The sequence below is a fragment of the Spermophilus citellus genome (assembly GCF_964194105.1).
Source record: "Spermophilus citellus genome assembly, chromosome: 7".
Taxonomy (NCBI): Eukaryota; Metazoa; Chordata; class Mammalia; order Rodentia; family Sciuridae; genus Spermophilus; species Spermophilus citellus.
Window position 1 is genome coordinate 106,159,320 of NC_138188.1, and position 17,296 is coordinate 106,176,615.

At 34.0% G+C, this 17,296-nt stretch overlaps 1 protein-coding gene across 2 annotated transcripts in view; it reads left to right on the forward strand.

The window, feature by feature from the left end:
- The window catches only part of EAF2 (ELL associated factor 2), a 42,125-nt gene extending 29,077 nt beyond the window's left edge, over positions 1 to 13,048 (forward strand). For both annotated transcript variants that reach the window (XM_081302350.1, XM_081302351.1), the window contains 2 exons: positions 8,211 to 8,471; positions 12,513 to 13,048. In XM_081302350.1, coding sequence (XP_081158476.1) covers positions 8,211 to 8,471; positions 12,513 to 12,559 — 308 coding nt within the window. In that variant the 3' untranslated portion in view covers positions 12,560 to 13,048. The remainder of the gene's footprint in view (positions 1 to 8,210; positions 8,472 to 12,512) is intronic.
- The last annotated feature ends 4,248 nt before the right edge of the window (positions 13,049 to 17,296 follow it).

A 17,296-nucleotide genomic window follows, 5' to 3' on the forward strand; every position in this document is an offset into this window, starting at 1 on the left:
TATTGTATGGAACTATTCTAGAAAGCATTAAACTACATAATGTCCTCAACAGTAATTTCCCAATACAAGTGGTTCCTTCATGTGGCACTTTTGTAGCAAAGACCTTATGTATTGATTGCAGCATAACTCAGGGAAAAGAGTTGTAGAGGTTGACATAGTTTTCTTGTTCTAATTTTGTGTGAGAATGAGCACCATTTACCTTGAGATATTTGTATAGCATGTTCCTTAGACTGTATCCTATTAAATATACTCTTGACCTTACTGTGCAACTGAGTATTGCTATGATGGTTGAACTGTTTTCTCAAATTTATGTCTAGTAGTTGTACTAGGATTTTGTACCCTAATTTTTGCTTTCATGTCTCTAAGTTATATGGAATTTGAGTTTAAAAAACAAGATACGGCCCAGGATTCCCTTCCTCCATCCAGAGACTACACAGCTAGGGGTACCAGCAAAGAGATTAATGCCACAGTGAGTGGTTGCAGTTCTGGAAGTGCTCTCCTATTTCTGATTTAAGATTCCCTGCCACATCAGAGACTCTCTATGACCAATAAGCATATTTAAGTGGAATCCCACTATGACAGACACTCAGCCTGGGAATATTGTTATTCCTTCTCTACCTCCCAAACCCGTCTTTGCCCCTCATATTCCTCTCTCCTATGGAAAGACATATTGAGACTGTGTGGCACTGACAAGAGTGATTCTACCATAACCAGCACCTCACTGTGAATCACTTTCTGTTCTCTTTTCAAATCCATTTTGGAAGCACTCATGATATATAAGCAGGAGAGCCAACCACCAAAAAGGGAAAAAAAAGAAATTACCTGGTTCAGGAAACAGTCTTCATTCTGTCAGGCCAAACTCCCTTTCCTCATTGCCTGATAAAGTTTCTTCTTCCCTTCAAGTTCTTCAGCAGGGACCAGTGGGAACTCTAGCTGTGGGAAAATTATTAAACATCTCTAAAATATAGGCAAGGATCTGCATGCTAAACCTAAATAGGGTGACTACCTGTTAAAATAAAGGGTTTAAATAGATCTTCTCTAACATAATCACCAAAATAGAAAATTATCTCTCATAAATAAGGAAAATCAGTAATTGAATAAGAGAGTTAACAAAAATCAACACCAAAATGTATTGGATGTTACAGTTATCTGATAATGATCTTAGAATATTGGTCACAAATACAGCCTAATTACACATTCTCTTGAAGCAAATGAAAAAATAGTCATGTAAAATAAATAGAAGTATTTAACAAGATTCAAATGAAAATTATAGAATTAACAATACAATCACAACAATAACAATAAAAATTTCACTAGATAGGCACAATTACTAGAGAGTGAATAAAATCAGTGAACTTAAGGATTTATAGAATTTACACAAAATTATAACAGAAATAGATTGAAACAAAATGAGCAGAGCCCCAAGGATCTGTGAAAGAATGATAAAATGGTACTGGAGTCTCAGAGGAGACAGACAGTAGGACTAGAAAAGTTTTCAAAGAAATAATGCCTGTAAACTGCTTATGAAAAACATAATCCATAGATGCAAGAAGCTGAACAAACCCTAAATAGAATAAACTAAAGAAATACATGCAAGAAACATAATTAAACCTATGGAAAATAAAGACAAAGGGAAAAGTTCTGAATGCAAGTTCTGAATGCAACATTATCTATAAAAGAATACCATACAAATATCAGATTTCCCAACAAATCCAGACGATCAAAAGAAAATGACATAATATTTTTCAAGTGCAAAAACAAAAGAAATGTCAACCATGAGTTTTTTCTACCAAAATGCTTCTTTATTGGTAAAGGGTAAATAGCCTTCCTCAAAAAGGAAAACTGAAAGAATTTGCTGCTAGGAGACTACTGTTAAATATTGATCAGAGAAAGTTTTTCAAGCAGAAAAGATTTGATAAAAAAAGGAATCAGGAAGGGAAAAAGAACAATAGAAAGATGAAGTACAGTAGATTATGGTTTCCACATGATTTCTAAATTATATATGACAATTAAAATAAAAATTATAATATCTTCTGTTACTTATAACAATGATATTTAAGAGGGGAAAAAAGGGGGACCTAAAATGGACATGATGTTTCCACATTTTACTCAAAACAGTAAAACATTGGCAGGACATGTATGTATAATGGAAACCAAACCAATTGCTAAGAAGAAATATACAGTGACATCTTCTAAAACTCTATAAATAAATTAAGATGGAATTCTAAAATAATTGAAGTAACCCATAGAAGTGGAAGACACACAGAGGAATGAAATACAGAGGAAATACAAATAATAAGTAATAAAATGACACATTTAAGCCTTGACATATCAATAATTACTTCAAATATGAATAAGTAAACCAGTTGAAAAGAAAAAATTGGCAGTCTATAAAAAACATACAGCTGTGTGCTTTTTAAAGAGAAAAAATGGAATAAGTAGTTTGAAAGTAAAAGAATGAAAAAATATACCATGTAAACATTAATTTTAAGAAGTGTATGTAGCTATACTAATATCAAAGTAGACAAGAGCAAAACAAATTACTACAAATAAGTATATTAATAATAATTAAAGAATTAATCCCCTAAAAAGATAAATGTGTTTTATATCCAACAAAAGAACTGCAAAATTATGAGGTAGAAACTGATAGAGTTGGGGCTGTGGCTGTAGCTCATTGGCAGAGCACTTGCCTAGCATGGTGAAGGCACTGTGTTTGATCCTTAGCACCACTTAAGAGTAAACAAATAAAATAAAGACATTCTGTCTATCAAAAACATAACTGATAGAGTTGAAAGGAGAAATATAAAAATTCAGTTATGCTTGAGTTACATCTTCACTCTACTATCAGCAACTGTCAATAATAGAACTACTAGATAAGAAATCAATAAAGATACGTAGAAAATATAAACAACACAATCAACCTACAGGATCTGACTAACACACACACACACACACACACACACACACACATATATATATATATATATATATATATACGCAACAGTATGCACAACAACAGAATGCACCTTTTTTTTTTTCACGTGCCCATTAAGTGTTCGCCAAGATATTTCATATCCTGAGTCATAAAACAAACCTCAATACATTTATGAAAAACAAAATCATACACACTGTGTTCCTTGACTATGATGGAATTAAACTAAAAATCAATAACAGACAATAGGAAAAATGTCTATGAACATTTGGAAATTAGCATACTTCTAAATGATTTATGAATTAAAGAAGAATAAAAGATCAGAAATATTTATAGCTAAATGTATAAATACAGCATGCCAAAATATGTGGGATACAGTATAGCGGTGCTGAGAGAGGAATTTGTGGCACCAAATGCTTACATTAGAAAAGAATAAAGGTGTTATGATAATTTGAGTTCCTACTTGAAGAAAACTAGAATAGGAGAAGTAGTTAAACCCAAAAAAGCATAAAGAAGCAAATAATAAAAATGATAAGTGAAATCAATGAAATTAACAACCTAAAAATGATAGAAAAAAATCAGTGAGATAAGAGCAGCTCATCAAAAAATTAATACTGTTGATAAATCTCTAATAAGAGACAAAATAAAAACAAAACACAATTTACTAACCTCAGAAATACAATATATATTTCTTACAGAATGCAATAGCTATTCAAAGGGTTATAGAGAAATATTAAAACTTTATACTCAGAAATATAACAATTTAGAAGAAATAGACCAATTTCTAAAAAAGTTAAAAACTGCAAAACTCAGCCAAGATGAAGTAGACAATCTACTCCTATAAATACTTGTTATGATTTGTATATAAGGTGACCCCCAAAAGGTCGTAGGTTTTCGTATAGCAACGTTTAGAGGTGAAATGATGAGTTTATGAGAGCTGCCACCTAACTAATCGGTGGACTAATCCATTTGATAGATTAATAATTTGAATGGATTACTAAGTGGTAACAGTAGGCAGAAGGTAAATGGCTAGAGGAAGTAGGTCACTGGGGACATGCTCTTGGGAATTATGTGTCTTCTCCCTGGCTTTACACAACTCTTTTCTTTCTCCTTCCTGGCTGCCATGAGCTGAGCAGCTTTCCTCTACTACATCCTTCTGCCATGATGTTCTTTGTCACCTCAGGCCCAGAACAGTGGATTGAGCAGACCATGAACTCAACCTCTGAAACTGTGAGCCCCAAATAAACTTTTCCCCTCTAAGTTGTTCTTAACAGGTATTATGGTCACAGAAACTTAAAGCTGACTAACACAGCATTAAAGAACTTGTATTAGCAATTTAAAAGCATCCCCAAAATAAAAATGCTCAACCTCATAAAATTAATTTATTTATGTTTCCTCTTATGTTAGCTTTCCATTATTGTAACAAATACCTAGGATAATCAACTTATAAAATCGAAAGGTTTATTTTGGCTCACAGTTTAAAAAGTTTTAATCCACGATCGGGTAGGTCCATGCTTTTAGGCCTCTGATTGGGGTGTCAGATGGTAATGGCAAGGAGTGCATGGCAGAGCAAACAGTTTACCCCAGTGATTGGAAGACCTCCAACTAGGCCCTGCCTCATAAAGCTTCCCTACCTCAAAATGCTGCCATGGGTAGGCTGGGGCTGGGGCTTGGTGCCAGAGCACTTGCCTAGCATGCATGAGGCACAGGGGTTGATCCTCAGCACCACACAAAAATAAACAAATAAAATAAAGGCATCTGTCCATCTACAACTACAAATTTTATTTTTTTAAATGCTGCCATGGATTCTCAATAAAATTCTGGCAAATCAAATACAAAAATATATAAAAAAAGATTGTGCACCATGATCAAGTGAGATTCATCCCAGGGATGCAAGGTTGGTTCAACATATGGAAATCAGTAAATGTAATTCATCACCATTAATAGACTTAAAGATAAGAATTATATGATCATCTCAATAAATGCAGAAAAAGCATTTGACAAAATACAGCACACCTTTATGTTCAAAACACTAGAAAAACTTGGTATAACAGGAACATATCTCAACATCATAAAGGCTATCTATGCTAAGCCTCAGGCCAACATCATTCTAAATGGAGAAAAACTGAAGGCATTCCCTCTAAAAACTGGAACAAGACAGGGATGCCCTCTTTCACCACTTCTATTTAACAAAGTTCTTGAAACACTGGCCAGAGCAATTAGACAGACGAAACTAATTAAAGGGATACATATAGGAAAAGAAGAACTCAAATTGGCATTATTTGCTGATTATATGATTCTATACTTGTAAGACTCTAAAAGTTCCACCAGAAAACTCCTAGAACTAGTAATGAATTCAGCAAAGTAGCAGGATATAAAATCAACACCTATAAATCAAAGGCATTCCTGTATATCAGTGACAAATCCTCTGAAATGGAAATGAGGAAAACTACCCCATTCACAATATCCTAAAAAAAAAAAAAAATACTTGGGAATCAGCTTAACAAAAGAAGTGAAAGATCTATACAATGAAAATTACAGAACCCCTAGAGAGAGAAATAGAAGAAGATCTTAGAAGATGGAAAGATCTACCTTGCTCATGGATAGGCAGAATTAATATTATTAAAATTACCATACTACCAAATGCACTATACAGATTCAATGAAATTCCAATCACAATCCCAGTGGCATTCCTCATAGAAATAGAAAAAGCAATTATGAAATTCATCTGGAAAATAAGAGACCCAGAATAGCTAAAGCAATTCTAAGCAGGAAGAGTGAAACAGGTGGTATTGCTATACCAGACCTTAAACTATACTACAGAGCAATAGTAACAAAAACAGCATGTATTGGCACCAAAACAGACTGGTAGACCAATGGTACAGAATAGAGGACACAGAGACTAACCCACAAAACTACAATTATCTTATATTATACAGAGGTGCCAAGAACATGCATTGGAGAAAAGATAGCCTCTTCAACAATGGTAGACATTTGTTGGGAAAACTGGAAATCTATATGCAACAAAATGAAATTAAACCTCTATCTCTCACCAAGCACAAAACTCAACTCAAAATGGATCAAGGACTTAGGAATACAACCAGAGATCCTGTGTCTAATAGAAGAAAAAGTAGGCACTAATCTCCATCATGTGGAATTAGGCCCCAGCTTCCTTAATAAGACTTCTTTGGCACAAGAATGAAAATCAAGAATCAATAAATCGGATGGACTCAAACTAAGCTTCTTCTCAGCCAAAGAAACAATCTGTGAGGTGAATAGAGAGCCTACATCTTGGGAGCAAATTTTTATCCCTCACACATCAGATAGAGCACTAATCACTAGGGTATATATAGAACTCAAAAAGCTAAACACCAAAAAAAAAAAAAAAAAAACCCAAAAAACCCAAACAATATACGGGCCAAGGACCTGAGGAGACACTTATCAGAGATGATGTACCATCAGTCAACAAATACATGAAAAAATGTTCATCATCACTAGCAATTAGAGAAATGCAAATTAAAACCACTCTGATTTTATCTCACTCTAGTCAGAATGGCAAGTATAATGAACACAACAATAATTGGGGGAAAAGGTACACACATATACTGCTTGTGGGACTGCAAAATTGGTGCAGCCAATATGGAAAGCAGTATGGAGATTTCTTGGAAAACTTGGAATGGAACCACTATTTGACCCAGCTATTCCTCTCCTCGGTCTATACCCAAAGGACTTAAAAACAGCATACTACAGGGACACAGCCACATCAATGTTTATAGCAGCACAATTCACAAGAGCTAAACTGTGGAACCAACCTAGATGCACTTCAATAGATGAATGTATAAAAAAAATGTAGCATATATACACAATGGATATTACTCAGCAATAAAAGAGAATAAAATCATGGCATTTGCAGGTAAATGGAGAGTTAGAGAAAATAATGCTAAGTGAAGTTAGCTAATCCCAAAAATCCAAATGCCAAATATTTTCTTTGATATAAGGAGGCTGATTTATAGTGGGATAGGGAGCGGGAGCATGGGAGGAATAGACGAACTCTAGGTAGGGCAGAGAGATTGAAGGGAAAGGAGGGGGCATAGAGTAATTAATGATGGTGGAATGTCATGATCATTACTATCCAAAGTACATGTATGAAGACATGAATTGGTGTGAATATACTTTTTATATAACCAGAGATATGAAAATTTGTGCTCTATATATGTAATAAGAATTGTAATGCATTCTGCTGTCATATATAAATAAATAAATAAATTTACATAAAATAATGCTGCCTTGGGTGCAGAACCAGGCCCTTAATCATATGACCAAAATTTCTGACAAGAACAACTTTGAAGACAAAAAGGTTGAGGCTGATAGATTCAGAAGTTCAGTCCATGATCGGCCAACTCCATGACTTTGGGCCTGAGATGAAACAGAACTTCATGGTGGATGGATGAAGTAGAGGAGAGTCACTCAGCTCTCCTCACTTTCTGCCCAAGAGAAGTCAATGCATATATTCACAAAAAGAATTATAGAAAAATTTTCATAACAGCTTCATTCATAATGCTAAAAACTGGAAAAAACATATCCATTTATAGAAAAGAATAACTTATGGTATATTTATATAAAGGAATATTATAACAATAGAGAAGAATGAGGAAATTCATTGGCATGTATCACATTGCATTATATATAAGAGAATAAGAAAAAAATGGAAGATAATTTCTGCAAAAATAGGTATTAATTTTTATAGTCTTAATTTTCACATTATTTATTATATATTATTTTAGTTACCTGAATATTTAAATACAGTGGTATAAATAAATGTAGAATTTAGATATAGTCATTGTATATGTCTTTTAATTCTCATAATCGCCTGAAGTAGGGCAATCATAGAAGAGGTTTTTTTTTTTAATGTATCCTTTATTTATTTATTTAATTATTTGTATTTATTTATTTATTTTTGGTCAGGGGTTGAACTTAATCACCAAGCCACACCTCCAGCCCTTTTTAATATTTTCTTTAGGAACAGGTCTCACTGAGTTACTTGGGGTCTTGCTAAGTTGCTGAGGCTAGCTTTGAACTTGTCCTCTTGCTTCAGTCTCCCAAGCCTCTGGGATTACAGGTGTGTGCCCTGTGCCCTGCTACGTAGAATGCTTTAGATGATGTATGTTTGGCTTTATTGATTCATCATCAATGGTTTCTCAGAAACCAGTACATTCTGATCTTATTATATTCAGTATTATTTGTTTAACCTATTTATTTATTTCTTTTTTATTTTCAGAACTGAAAGCAGAAGCTAGTCTAATGGACCAGATGAGCAGTTGTGAGAGTTCATCAGATTCTGAAAGTTCTTCATCTTCAAGTAGTGAGGATAGTTCTAATGACTCAGATGATGAAAGAGGCAAAACCTCTCCTTCTGATCCAGGGAAATATATCTCAGGACATCCTACCATGTCTGCCATACCACAGTACAGAACTTCTGATGTAGATACTAGTCATAATAGATTTCATGACAACAGTGGCCTTCTAATGAATACTTTACGTAAGTATACGTAAACATGAGCAATTAGAAAAGTAGGAATTCACGGTGGAGCCATATGGATTGGGATCTAAGTTTTAGGTAAAGAGGACGACTTCTATTTTATGTATTCAACACTGTTAACCATGAGCTTATTGAATTATTGAATTATTCATTTTCTTTTGACTCTGTAATATAATGCTTTCTTGATTTTTATACCCTCTAGTTACTTTTCTTTCTCCTTTGCAGGTTTATAAACTTCTATTCAGTCATTTTAGTTGGAGTTCCTCAAGGCTTACTCCAGAGTCATTTTTTCTTTTTATTCTGTCCTCTTTCCCTAGATAATCTCTTTCTTGTTTCTGTTTTAGTCAATACCTACATGCAGGTAACTTGCAAATTTTCATCTCTAACCCAGACCTCTGAGGTCTAGACACATGTTCTAGCATTTCCTAGTGAAAGGCAATCCAAACTCAATTTGTCCCAACCCACTTCATATCCTTGGCTCACCTTGTTTCCTCTTAGTGAAAGGGAGCATTCATCTAATTATGCAGAACAGAAGCCTGATTACATTCAAGGGTTGAGTTTCTGTGTCTCTTTACAGTGTAGCTAATCCTTCACCAAGTCCTTTTGAACTTGCCTCACAAATATTTTTCAAATTTATCTACTTCTCTTCCATCTCTGCCACTACCATTCTAGTTCAACTTTCATTTTTTTCTTGCTTTAACTACTATAATTATTTCTTAACTGATTCACCCCTTATCTATGCAAAGCCATTTTTGATCCATTATATACATTATAGCTATATTGATCTTTTCACAACTTAAAGACAATTTAAACTGCTTTAAACTTTTCAATAACATGATTTCTTTGAAAATAGAGACAGAATATTTTAACATAATGGTTTTATTTCTTTCTTTTCTTGCCTTCTTTTTATTACTGTACTCAAATACTTTTACTCCTCTCAGTGCCCTTATAAATGCTATTCATACAACCAGTAACCTTTCTTCCTTTCATGTGGTTTAAATGTTCTTCTTTAGATTACAGTTCAATGTTTACTTTCTCAAAAAAGTCTTTCTTCCTCTTCTGATAGTCTGATAATATTTTGTATAGCTCCATAAGATATCAGATACATCTTTTTTAAAAATATTTTTTTTAGTTGTTGATAGACCTTTATTTTATTTATTTATATGTGGTGCTGAGAATTCAACCCAGTGCCTCACACATGCCAGGCAAGTGCCCTATTACTCAGCCATAGCCACAGCCACAGCCCAGATATTTTTTTATAACAGTTGTAACAATTGTAAATTAAGATTTATTTGTGTGATTTACTGTCTTTCTCTGGAGTAGAATCTCCATAATGACAGGGATCTTGTTTTGTTTTGCTCATCATAGAATACTAGCACCTAGCATAGTATCTGCTACATAGTATATGCTCAGTAAATACTTTTTAATCAAGGCATGCATGTTGGTATTCCCTGGGGAAAGGAACTTTCTATTTATTTAAAACTGAACTGACTGCTAATTCTGATGAAAAAAGGTAAGCATCTTGAAAAAATTAACTAGCCCAATAACTGAACTAACGAAGGGAGGAACCAAGACTGAGTGGTAGAGAGAGTAAACTTTGAGTTAATTGGGGACCAGAAAAGATATTTTGAACCTCCAGTTACTCAGTATTATTCCTGACTTGTGAGTTAAAATTGGACCATCCAATTTAAATGGCTAAGGGAGCACTGAGAAAACTCAGGTTGGTTGGACTGAATGAGAAGCTGAGTAGACATTAGGAAAATTTTTCTGAGAAATTACTGGGTCCTAGAGGACCTGAGTGCTCAATCAGAATATATGTATTATATTCCTGTTTATCACTAATTATTTAATCAATAATAATTCATTTAACTTTTCTGAAGCTTCAGTTTCCTCCTCAGAAATGAAGGTCACATTGTCTTATAGAATTTGGAGTTCAGGAGAGTTTATCTCTTAGAAATTTTTTTAAAAACTGTAGGATAGTTTTCTGGTACTGCATGGCACAGTGAATTTATATTTTAAAAATTGTCTTTGTGCCAAATACTGTAACAATAGATAAAATATTAAAAGATAAAAGCCAGGCATGACCAGGATCAAACATAAAATAAACATATCCATAGACAGGAACTAGAATACAAACATAAAACTGCAGGCTTGGTCAGGCTGAAGCCCTACTCATTGGCTCCTGAGTTCAAAAAGAGTTGGTAGTGGTAAGGAGCTTCAGGGAAGGATTAAAAGTGCTTGATATGATTTAGGTAACCTGAGTCTTGCTTATATTTGAAGTTACAGTATTTTGGAGAGGATGAGAGGATGCAAGGTATTGGTACAGGTGGGGATACACTTTGGTTAGTAAACGAGCAAACATAATTCTAAAACATGAGAAAAAATCTAATGCTTAGAAAGTTAACAAAATTAACAATTGGAACATGAATTCTTTGCAAATGAAAATTTGTTATAGAACAGTTTAAGACAAAGACATTTAAAGAAGTATGCTAAAAATGTTCAAAAGATGCACAAAGATATAACTTTAAAAGCCATATTATTCAACAAAGTCAAGCAGAAATGAATCAAAATCCAATAGATTGTTAAAAAGATTCAAAGACTGGGGATATAGCTCAGTAGTAGAACATTTATCACCAGCACCACAAAAAAGTAAAAACAGAAAAGTTGGTCATTGAAATTTTTTAAAAAATCAATAAATGGGAAAAACTGTAGACTAGACACAGTTGAAGAATGAATTATTGAAATAGAAGATAAGATTAAGGAACTATCCCAGAACACGATACAAGATAGAAATATACAGTGAGAGAGCAGTTTAGAGATAAGGAAGATAACAGAAAGTTAAACACTGTGCAGTGGGAATTCCAGAAAGAATGAAAAGAATAGAATGAAAACTCAATTCTGAGAATTTTCCAAAATTGAAGGAAGTTATGAATCTATTTCAGCTAATAAGCCAGATAAATACGAATAAATATAGAACTCAGCTCAGTAGTAAATCCACAGTAGTAAATATCAAGGATGAAAGGACAAGCTCCAGACACTTCAAAGCTATTTTTTCTTATGTGAGAAACTGCAATAGACTCATCTCCTCTCCTTCCCTCTGTGTTTCTTCCTCTCCATTGTAGTGTATTAATTGATGTACAGCTCTCATTCGTCATCTGCCTGCTTAAAATTTTCACATGAATCCTCATTATGTTTCAAACAAAATTCAAAGTTTTTACCTTGACCTTCTGGATATCTTTCTGACCTCATTTCCCACCATTCTCTTCCTCATTCATTCCACTCTAGCCACAGTGGCTTCTTGCAAGTCAAAGAACACAACAAGCATACTCTCTCCCTGGGTCTTTTCTGCTTGCTGTTCCCTTAGTTTGGACATCTGCATCTCCCCACCCTCATTTTTTATGACTTTCTCTCTACATTAATATTTTCTAGCTACCCTGTCTAAAACACCTTCCACCAATATCTCCATACTCATCTTTATTTTTTCATAGCGCTTATTCATACTGGCCATTATGTTACATGTTTGTTCATTTGTTTACTGTATGTCCTCCACTGAAATATATGCCCCATGACTAAATTAAAGATGATTTACAAAAATAATCAATGATGACATATTCTTGAAATGTATTCTTTAATGACTTTGACTGCATTTTAAGTAAAAAATTATATAACATTTTTTTAACTCTCCAAAATGATGATCTGATCTAAACCACATGTAATAAACCACATGTAATAAGTATTAAAAAAGAAAAGTAATGTTAGTATGTGAAAGAAGACTAAACCAGATGCCAGTGGTGCTAAAGCTATGACAAAAGTTTGATGGTAATACTTTTTTCTTTTTAGGCAATATTACTTGAGTTATTTACAAGATAAATAATATGATTATAAATGGCAAAAAGCTATCTAAATAGAATCACTTGTGGTGTTACATTTTGCATAATATTTATGTTATGAAAAATAAGTAACTATTTATATTTCATTAATTACTACTAATTAATTTAAATATTTAGTTACTAAAATTTTGTTATTTCTCTTTCATTTTAGGAAATGATTTGCAGCTGAGTGAATCAGAAAGTGACAGTGATGACTAAGGAAATTTTTAGCTATAAATATAACATTTTTAAGGCATGTGATAATTTATTTTGTATTAAGAATAAAAACTAGTATGGTAGGAAAATATGCCTTAACTTTTTATGATAAAGGAAATTAAATTCAATTCAGAATTTTTAACTTTGAATACTAGCATTTTCATGTGTTGTCTTTGTTTAATCTAAAGAAAATTTTTATGAAGTTTGATAAATGAGGAAACAGAGTCAGAGGTTGTTAACTTGCCCAGGTGTTATTAGTTAACAAGTTGGAATTCAAGATTTCTAGTCTTAGGGCAGGGGATATAACTCAGTTGGTAGAGTGCTGGTCTTGCATGCACAAAGTCCTGGGTTTAATCCCTAGCACTATAAAAAAAAAAAAAAGATTTCTAGAGTCTTAAGTTCAATATACTATCTTTTTCTCACTGCTGTCTCCAATTGTGAAATTAATGATTTATAATGATTTATAATGAATTTATTAAATTTTATATCTGAGCCTTTCCTGTCTGATATTCCTTAAATTTGGGGTGAAAATAAGTGGATTCTTGAGATGGACATCCAGAAACAGGAAGCATTCAGAACCCAAATAGACAATATCAAAAAAGAACCTCTCCATGACACATTATGATTGAAATGCCTGACATACAGAACAAGGGTAAAAATGTTAAAAGCTTCAAGAGAAAAAGATCACATTTAGAGTCAAGCCAATCAGAATTACTTCCAATGTATCAGCACAAATTCCAAAATCCAGGAGGGCTTGAAATGATGTGTTCCAAGTCCTGAAGGAAAATAACCATCATCCAATATTGCTATGTCCAGCAAAGATATCTTTCAGAATCTAAGAAATAAAAACCCTCCAAGATAAGCAGAAACTAAAAGAATTCCTGACTATTAATTTCACACTATAGAAAATACCTACAGAAGTATTCTACACAGGAGAAATCAAAACCCAGCCTCAGAGCTTACAAGTTAACAAATCTCATTTGAAAAGTAGCTTAAAAATGAGAAACAGTACCAAATTAAACATTTTAAATAAATTAAAATGGCAGAAACTAATAAACATCTTTCTATAATAACATTGAATGTAAATGGTCTCAACTCTCTGAAAGACATAGACTGCTAGAATGGATTTAAAAACAAGACTCAACTATATGTTCTTTACAAGAAAGGATAGTCTGATAAACCATGAAAATGGAGCCCCAAAACGAGCTGGAGTAGCTACTGTCTAACAAAGTAGACTTTAATCCAAAATTAATCCAAAGAGACAAAAAAGTTCACTTCATACTGGTAAAGGGAACTATTTGACAAGAATATATAATGATAGTAAATATTTATGCTCCAAATATTGGTGCACCTAATTACATAAAACAGACAATACTCAAAGACTCAGACTCCAGTATAATATTACTAGATGGTTTCAACACATCTCACTCATGAATAGTTAGGTCATCCAGACATAGACTCAGTAAAAACTCATTGGACCTGAAAAAAAGTAAATAAAAGGAACTTAACATACATCTATAAAATATTTCATCCAGGGGCTGGGGTTGTGGTTCAGTGGTAGAGAGCTTGCCTAGCATGTGTGAGGCACTGGGTTCGATTCTCAGCACCACGTAAACAAGTTAAATAAACAAAATAGAGTTATTGTGTCCAGCTACAACTAAAAAAAAAATTTTAAAAAGTATAAATTTCATCCAACAACAGCTAAATATACTTTCAGCAGCTAATGGAACGATCTCCAAAATAGATCATATTTTAGGCCACAGAGCAACTCCAGCAAATAAAAAAAAAATAATATAATTCCTTGCATCTTATCAGATCATAATGGAATGAAATGAAAAATAAACATGAAAAACTACAGAAACTATATAAACACACAGAGGTTGAAAAATACATGTTTGATTAATGAATGGGTGATAGAAAAGTCAAAGAAAAAATTTTAAAAATTGTTAAGAGTCAGCCAGGTGCAGTTGCACATGCCTATAATCCCAGCAGCTTGGAAGGCTGAGACGGGAGGATCTTAAGTTCAAAGCCAGCCTCAGCAAAAATTGAAGTGGTAAGCATCAGTGAAACCTTGTCTCTAAATAAAATACAAAATAGGGCTAGAGATGTGGCTCAATGGTTGCGTGCCCCTTAGTTCAATACCCTGTACCGCTTCCAAAAAAAATTCTTAGAATCAAACAAAAATAATGATACAACATATCAGAACCTCTGGGACACTATAAAGGTGGTTCTAAAAATAAAGTTTATAGCTATGCATGCCAAATAAACAATGATGCATCTTAGGGCCTGCTATAATATATAATGCTATAGCATTAACTATATACTATATAACTATTTTCCGATAGTCAGTATACAGTTAATGCTATAGTATCCCTTGAAGATGCTGGTAGGATTTCCCCTTCCTCTACTGTTTTCTCTTTGCTTTCCACTATACAAAGTCTAATCTGGGACAGAAAAGATCCATTCTTTATGGGACATATCAGGGCACATACAGGATTGCCTGGAGCCCTTAGTTTGGGCAATGATTTAGCAGATAAAACTACACATGGCATACATATTTTCTCTACACTAGAAGAAGCTATAAATTTTCATAGAAGGTTCCATGTCAATACTAATACTTTACAAAAGCGTTTTAAAATAACTAAGGAACAAGCTAGACAAATAATAAAACAATGTCAAAATTGTGTGACCTTTTTACCACAAGTTAATCTTGGAGTCAATCCTAGAGGATTGATAACTAACCATATTTGGCAGATGGACGTCACACACTTGCCAGAATTTGGAAAAATAAAATATTTGCATGTTACAGTTGATACTTCTTCTGGATTTTTGATGGGCTCCCTTCATGCCGGAGAAAAAACTAAAGATGTTATAGCTCATTGCTTACAAAATTTTGCCACTGTGGGTGTTCCAAAACAGTTAAAAACAGATAATGCCCCTGGTTATGCTTCTACCTCTTTTAAACAATTTTGCTCATCATTTGGCATTACTCATATAACAGGAATCCCATACAATCCACAGGGACAAGGCATAGTTGAAAGAGCTCATCAAACTATTAAAATGTACTTATTAAAGCAAAAAGAAGGAATTGGGAAGGGGTATATATTCCCCAAAGATAAACTTAAAATAACCCTTTTTACTCTAAACTTTTAAAATTTGGATTCATCAGGACTTAGTGCTGCGGAGAGGCATATGTGTCCAAAAAATGTACATAAGCCCAAGGTACTTTGGAAAGATATTCTAACAGGACAATGGAAAGGTCCTGACCCAGTAATTGTCTGGAGTCGGGGGTCTGTTGGTGTGTTTCCACAGGGAGAACAGCAGCCGATTTGGATTCTGGAGAGATTAACTAAAGTCCTGAACCAGTGATTGTCTGGAGTCGGGGGCCTGTTTGTGTGTTTCCACAGGGAGAACAGCAGCCAATTTGGATTCCAGAGAGATTAACTAAAGCGATTTCTACAGACCAAAAAGAAGATGATTTGGCTCAAATCCATAACAGCTGATATCCAAAACTCCAGTTTGGCTATCCTTACATCTGCGACAGAACCAGGATGCTTTGTTCAATATCTATTTTATTATTGCCCTTTCCCACATCATGAAGTTCTATTTTGTTTTTTGAGCTCATACAGACCTAGGTTAATGTTTTGCTGATCAGTTCTATTTTTTGACTATAGAGTTTTTAAACATTGCAATGGAGATTTCACCTGTAAAAAGTTATAAGGCCTTTACTATTATGTTATGTGTTGTATGTATTATATTATGTGTGCACACTTGTGTTTTGTGTTATATGTTTGAATGTACGTATGTCCATATATCATATATGATGAGCGCTCATGAAAAAATTGATCCAAATATATTTTTTTTTCACGTGATTTAAATGGTTTAACTTAAATTGGGTAAACAACTGTTGAGGATTGTTTTAATATGTGAACAAAAAAGGAGGTTAACTGATCTGTTTGTTTACTTTCACCTTTCCTTTTCATTATATTTAATAATTCTCTTCAAGATAATGTAAATTGTTAAGAAAATTGTTTTCTTTTAGTGCCTTCTGGAATGTTACATAATTTTTTCTTTAGCCATTATTGCCAGAATTCCTATCTTCATCCAGTGCCGGTGAAGACAAAGATAAAACCAATCTACAGCTTCTGCAATAGCTATCACTGAACTGCTTGCAGAACTTGCCTGGACTATGTATCACTTGTATGCATTGTGAATTCACCTATATGCCTTGTGAACTATCTGTTGGTGCAGCGACTTGTGGTAGTGTTGGGGTATTTTTGCTGATGATGTCATCGGTGGTACAATTTTTCCAAAAGGAGCCGTCATTTGGCTTGGTGTATCTTCCTCCCTTCTGCTTGTCATGATCGTTCAGCTAAAATTTGGGGGCCAACAGAGGTGAGGCAAAGAACCTCACCCCCCTGCTGGTACAAAGACCTCTCCACAGGTGTGGCTGTACTGGACCGGTAGTCAGTGACAGGTAAGATCCAATTGCAGTAGTACCAACCTAAGACAGGAGGCTGACGCCTTGAGGTCAGCTCATCCAATAACGGGTAAGGACCATATGTACTATTGGACAACCTAAGGCAGGCATGGTCCCTAAGCCACATGCTTGTTGTTTAAACAGAGGGGGAGATGTTGAGAGCCACAGCTGAAGGGGCCCCAGCAAACTTCCAGCTGCCAGCAAACTTTCAGACTGCCAGCTGATGATTGGCTCACAGCAGCCCCAGCAACATCTAGCTG